Source organism: Buceros rhinoceros, unplaced genomic scaffold (assembly GCF_000710305.1).
Source record: "Buceros rhinoceros silvestris isolate BGI_N320 unplaced genomic scaffold, ASM71030v1 scaffold8202, whole genome shotgun sequence".
NCBI classification, from domain to species: domain Eukaryota; kingdom Metazoa; phylum Chordata; class Aves; order Bucerotiformes; family Bucerotidae; genus Buceros; species Buceros rhinoceros.
Genome location: NW_010399466.1, coordinates 1 through 6,701, shown reverse-complemented (window position 1 = coordinate 6,701; position 6,701 = coordinate 1). Strand labels below are relative to the sequence as shown.

Genomic DNA, 6,701 nt, shown 5'->3' with positions numbered 1-6,701 from the left:
AGGCTGTTACTTTGGTTAAACCCGAAAGACCCATAGTTCGCTTAAACTTTAAGCTAAGCACTAAGTCTGGCAACAGGGAAGGCACTATGCATCCTGCAGTACTAATACTAACAGTCATCATCTTACCCTAGAACCTATGACTAACTGGTTAACCGCATTTTGAAGAGTGGCCATTAAAAACAGCATCCTTCAGTTTGCCCATGTGCACATCGAAACATCGATAGCGTCGCTTTCCAGAAGTGAAGTACTTCTTGAACTCATGCACCTACCCAGGGTGACTAGGTTATATACAGCAGATAATTGGTTATCTGCTTTGCTCAGATAGTTGTGCTTGAAAGTCTATTTGCAGCGCAACTTTATCAGTAGACTTCAGATGACATACAATATCCTTCCAGAAGTATATGGGCAAAGATCAAATGCGGTGCCCAGATACCACTGCCTGATACACCAGGCAGAACAATGCTCGCTTCCAGTTACAGATTAAGCAGTTGAACCTTGAAGACAGAAAGTCTGGTGGTCTGTAAATCACAGAAATCTGATTCTGGAACCTTGAAACAAAGATGAAATCCAAGTGCATCAGTTCTATTACACCTTACACCCACTTTAGAAATCACGTATGAATGACATTTCAAGGAATTGTAAACCATTTTTTTAATAACTTACCAAATGAAAAGCTTCTGGAGAATGCTGAAAACTAAGTAACATGTGGGAAAGGACAGCAAGGGCACCAGGCCTCACTAGAGGAAACCAAAGTCGATTAAAGACCTAAAAAATCACACATTTATTTCAGTAAATCTAGAAAGTGAAGTTTCAGTAAAAATATAAACAGATCTCCAAACCCATAAGCATTTGAAATGAAGAGAATCATTACATGTAAATATATCTACAGCTTTCAGTTGTGCAATCTTTGCAGAATAATAAAATGACATCTGTTGCAGGACAAAAGATGCTATGCAATTGCATAGCTGTTGTTATAAATTCCTTTCCCTCCATTCAATTTTGAAGGTTATTTTCCAACATACCAATTCAATCTTAAGCAGAGTGACATCAATGAGGATGGTAAATTTCTGGACTGCGGCCAGTCCTTTCAGCAGCGCAATCACCCAGGTTTCCACATGCTGAGCCAGAGGCCAGGACAACCAGTCAATCATTCTGAAAGATTGATGAAAAATAAAAATAAAACAAATCGAAAAACCAATACGCCACTACTTTTAATCTCAACAGGAAAATTCTATATATTAGCCAGATAGTTCCACACAGAGACTCACAAGAATGCTGGAAGAATGTTAGGCAAGTAGTAAAATAATTTTGATTACATCTCAAGTCACTTAACTCTGTAATTACTAATGATATATTTAATACATTAGAAGTAGATACAACCTGCTTCTCCCCAAAATAGGTAAGTATATAAAATTAAATGGTACATATATTAAATACATTACTGTTACTTAATAATATGAACCCTGGTTTTACAGACAGTAAGCTCACATTTTTATTTTTTGGCAAAAAAAACTTATCACTGAGGGTGAAACAGTGCCCATACCCAGAAACCTCCCTTCCTACAGCTTTTCCCCAAACCAGACCAAAAACAACTAAAGTTGTTTATTAAGTTTAAATTTGGAAAGGCAGCCTCTTCAACTCAGAACTACATTCCTGGAAGCCAGCTCAACTACCGCAGTTAAAAAGGTAAAAATCTAGTACTTTTACACAGATTGCAGCAAGTGTTACATGGATATTGAAACAGCCACCAGCAGCCTAGGGTCTACACGTGCCCCAAAACGAAGAATTGAACTGCAGCTAAGAAAAACAAAAAGTTAAGGGACTTTTTCAGTGCCTAGAAAATACAGTGAAATATCAGCTATGGAAAGTGGGGGTCTTCTATCCTTCTAAGTTAACAGACAATTTACACTGATACTCAAGGCAGACAGGCAGGTTAGCTGAAGCAGTTCTAAGACACAGATGATATAAGGAGGCTGTACCAAATGAAACATGGAATTTAGACTTTGTTCTTCTGAGATTTTACTTGGTCATACTTTGTATTTTCTTTATTTGTCCACAAGATCCCCTTCATCAAACCAGATGAGGCACCACTAAGTGGACGAAAACATTTTTACCAAGCGGGTGCCCAGACATTGAAAACAGAAAACATCCATTGTTGCAGAAAGCTCCTAACTCGACTGGACAAGGCTCTGAATAACAACTTCTGACTTTGAAGGTGGCCCTGCTTCCAGCAGGACTGGACCAGATGACTTCCACAGGCTCCCTTCAGTCTATGTAACACTATGATTCTGGGCTATAATTCAACGAAAACAGGCACAGATCTTACTGGGTTTTTCCATGTTACTACAAAAAACAAACTTGGGAAAAAACGTGGCAACATCAATCATTGCTCTGAATTTACACAAAGCTCTCATTTCCTCAAGATGTTAAATTCACTATTTTTATTCTGAGCACCCTTTCCATATACTTTCTACAACACGGAAAAGTTAGGCCAAAACTGCTTTTGACTGCAAAGAATTAACCTTAACCTAAAAATAGGCCCCCAAACTCATAGTTCTATCATCTTCAAAACTCATACTGTGCCCACCCTCCAATTTGTAGGCTTTCAGCAGTGGCACAAGCAGCTGCACAGTTAATTTAAGCTTAATGACAATATATTTGGTTTTCTTAATTAACTTTTTAGACAAGATTATTCTGTAGAGCGCTATGCTAGGAGTACTGTTCCAAAATATTTGGGTTTTATGTTTATACTCCGTGCACTTTCAACCACACTGACACAAATGCCAAATAAAAACTGCTTTTGGGTGGGAGCTGGAGCTCCCTGTGTTCTGTCCCATTGCTCTGGTTACATGATGGACCATCCTGTGACAACTCAAATTAGTGTAACTAACTACTAAACTACTCAACATTGTTACTATAGGACAATGGCTACCATTCCAGTATGATTAACCCTGTAAAGAGAAGCCTCATTCGCTGTGTAATTGATAGAGATGGAATTCCCATCCTTAAAATCTGTTTCTGTTCTTAAAAACCAGAGTCAATGCTCTTAACAGCAGTAACAAAAAACTGAAAAGGAAACAGAACACTTGCAGACATGTTTCACACTGTTCTAAAAAGCATCAAATCTGAGATCTGCTAGGTAAAAATTCGACATTTTGGTTACTACTCTCTGCATTGCATTTACTTGGCTTCTGCTCTGTGTAATCAATGACCGCATTTTTGATATGGGACATGATCATGAATAAAAACACAGAGAATGTTTTATGATCAGATTAAGAGAACCTTAAAGGCCTCCACAGGACATTCTGCCTCCTACCATCCTAAAGCAAGCAGGTCTGCTACTTTTGTGTCAGCATTTCTGGTACTTCTGGATAGAAAAAAAAAGTTATCTGTGCAACCTCAGACAGTAAGTATTTCACAAAAATACCTTCTTAGCCTTCAAGTGCAAATCCCTCAGATTAGAGAAGAACCCAAAACAACAGCAAAAAAAAAAATCCTCCTACTACCAGGCACAGACACACACATCCTACCAAAGAATTAACATATTTTACAATATTTTACATTTTTACCAAGAGGACAAAGGGCCTGGTCATGTCTGGAAGGGTTTTTTCAGCATCTCTTAACAAAGGCACTTGAGTTAAAGGGCAAACAAGCATTATACTTGTCAGGATACTGAGTACAGGCAGTCAACTTCCTCTGAGACCTCTGAAGTAGATCGTTAAAGCAGTCATATATCACAGAAAAGACCCAAGAATTTTCTGCTTTTCCTTACTGATGCTTCAGCTTAAGGTTTCATGAGACACCTGAGTCAATTGCACAGGCAATTAAGTACAGCTCAATGATGCCAAAAAAGCAAGCACCCTTTCTTATACAAACCTGTGCTTAATATAACACCCCACTGAACAGATTCAATTTATAGGTCTTCTAATTACAGATTTACTAATCTATGTTCAATTCCAGACAGACTCTGCAGTGTCACAAAAGTCATCCTTAGGAAGTGAGCAACTCTAATTTCCAGTCACCAAAGCTCTGCTGACTCTCATCAGGAGACCTTGTTGTGCCTAGAGTTCTGCATCTCCTGAGAATGATGAAAGCCTGATGACAACACTGTCATTTGGTGCTTCAGACATTCCAGCTGCATTATGCTCTTTACAATTACTCCTCTAAGCCAGATGAGAGTCATTACAGCAAAGGGTTGCCAGAGGTTGAAAAAGAGATTGGATAAAGTGTTGACATCTACAAACAAAACCAAAACCAGCAAGGGGTACCTAAAAAGTTAGTTCCATTGAACAGAGCTAAAGGCTCTCAAAAATCAAGTATTATTTCAAAGAATGAACAAGGCACACAAGATTGTACTGCCCTTTTGAAAACAAGAGGAAAAAACCCACCATACGGCTAGTACTAAGAGCATTTATTTGATAATAACGGCTCCTGTTACACCCAAAGCTCAGCACTGCATTACCACCCTGAGCAGAGGCACACAGAGGAGTCATTCTAAAGCCACAATTATACGACCCCACTGTGTTGAAGCCAGTAGTACTACATAAATGTTAAAATTACACTAACGTGAAAACTAATCAACAGCACATTATTGGGATGCACAAAACCTTCTGAATGTCCCAGCTTTGAATCTTAGACTGGGCAAATAGCTTTGTTAAAATCTGTTCAGTCAAACAGATTCTTTTGCAGTCCTTAAACAACATGTCTAACCCCAGATTACAATATTAATGCTGTTTCTTCTCATTCTGTTTTCAAATGAAATATAGCTTCCTAATTCAGTGGAAATACAGGAATGTTTTCAGGGAGAACAAAACCACAGTATTTCAGCCCGATGTGTTACATACTACACTATATGAACACTTAAGTATTACACTACACACAAATCAGTTAAATAATATAGCAGACATTAAATTCTTTTAGCTAAAAGACTTTTTTCAAACTTCAAGATCTTCATCTCTGTCTGAATCTGAAGTATCTGAAGACACTACAAAGACTGCAATCTGAATCGCAGAGAGTTAACAATACTACTAATCTCAATGTTTACTCATGTCTAGATTAGTGTCAAGCAGCATGATTTGCAACGGTTTCTACATCATTCCTAGTCTTCTATTACACAAACAACATCGAAAAAGCCTCTGGAGGTTTGAGTGAAGATGGAAATAGGGGCTGTCCCCTGTGAATCCTACCAAAAACTCATGGAGATATCTAAGCAGAAAAAAAAAAAAAATCTCAAAACTAAGCAGAAAATCTCATTTCTAACCATTAGAGGAGGAAAGGACGGGTAAGTCAGTCTTGTGAGTGAGACCCTCTGCTTCTTGAAAAAGCAGAAAGGATGAGCTGAAAACAGGACCTTGTCTCTCAGCTTGACTGTAAATCCCGTGAAGTTTCCTATTTATGCCATCTCCCACAAGGTGAGAGATCTAAGCATAAGTTGTTGCCTAAAATAAACACACCTGGCTTTCTCTTTCAGTTTCTATTAAATGCTCTTCAACCCCCTCTTCTTCCCCCCTTTACAACAAAATACAGTACCTGCAGAGAGCTTGTGTCATACTTGCATCTTTCACATTTGGATCTGTAGTAAGGCTCCTGATGAGTACTGTGATCATCTGTAACGGTATGTGCTGCACGAGACTTGCCAGTGCAACAGAAGGTTCGAATGATGTATCTGTAATAGTTGAACGTGACAGAATGTAAGAAACTAAAAATGCTTTATCTTCTATCCTACAACTTCAACATAGCTCTCAAGTTTTGAGACAGTCTGTCCTACATTTAACATTCTATCATCACAAACTAAAATTTACAAATTTCAATGGATTATGGACAATGAATAGTGCTGAATTACAAACTCCATTCGTTCATCTAATCTATGCAAGAAAGCGACAATCTGCCAACTTCCTCCTCCACCCTCAGAGCGGAGAAGTGGGTTTTCTTCTAAAAGACATAAAGTACCACACATTGTTTATCATGCTCAATGTTAAGCCTAGGGATCCAATGCAGCTGGTATTTCCTACGTCCCAGCTCAACAACCATCTGCTAACCATACCAGTTACAACAAAATGTGTTATAGCTTCAGTTTCCCTGGTGCCTCTACAGTAAAGGCACTTTCCAGTGTGAGCTATTACAGTACTTTAGATTTTTGAGGTCAGAAAGGACCTATTTACAATTGCATCTACATTACTAAGGTAGTGAATCTTTCCTACAACACCCAGTTTTGCAGACTAAACAGTTCCAAGACCTAAGGTATTCCTCTGGACGGAGCAAGGAGAAAGAGTAGCTTGAATACTTTTTAGTTTTTCCTAATAGAACAGCCACACCTCTGTTCTGATATATCATTTAAAAGCATTGCGACAGGAGTTTTCCCAAAAACCTATGGCGCTCTGCAGCTAAAGAAGTCACGACATCCCCTCTAGTTTTTCTTTGTGGAAGGCAAAAAAAAGCTTTGCTTTCTCGACGGCCAAAAGGGTGCGTTTTAGTACACGGGCGAGTAAGCAACGGTTCCAAGGTGGCAACGTCTGCAAAGCGACCGATCTAGCGGTTGGGCTTTTCTTTTCTCTTGGCAAATCGGCCGCTCTTCTCAAGTGCCCACGTTACCCTACACCCCTCTCGCCTCCCTCCCCGGCGGGCGGTGGCGCTCACCGGCGGCGGAGATGACGGCGAAGAGCTCCTGAAGGGAGGGCAGCAGCGTGTCGGGCTCGGCCTTC

At 39.4% G+C, this 6,701-nt stretch overlaps 1 protein-coding gene across 1 annotated transcript in view; it reads right to left on the bottom strand.

The window, feature by feature from the left end:
- Positions 1-6,697, bottom strand: part of USP38 (ubiquitin specific peptidase 38) — a gene marked incomplete at its 5' end in the record, with an annotated part of 20,596 nt that extends 13,899 nt beyond the window's left edge. The window contains 4 exons of the mRNA XM_010131480.1: positions 664-765; positions 1,023-1,152; positions 5,530-5,665; positions 6,637-6,697. Of these exons, the coding sequence (XP_010129782.1) occupies positions 664-765; positions 1,023-1,152; positions 5,530-5,665; positions 6,637-6,697 (429 nt within the window). The remainder of the gene's footprint in view (positions 1-663; positions 766-1,022; positions 1,153-5,529; positions 5,666-6,636) is intronic.
- Between the last annotated feature and the right edge of the window lie 4 nt (positions 6,698-6,701).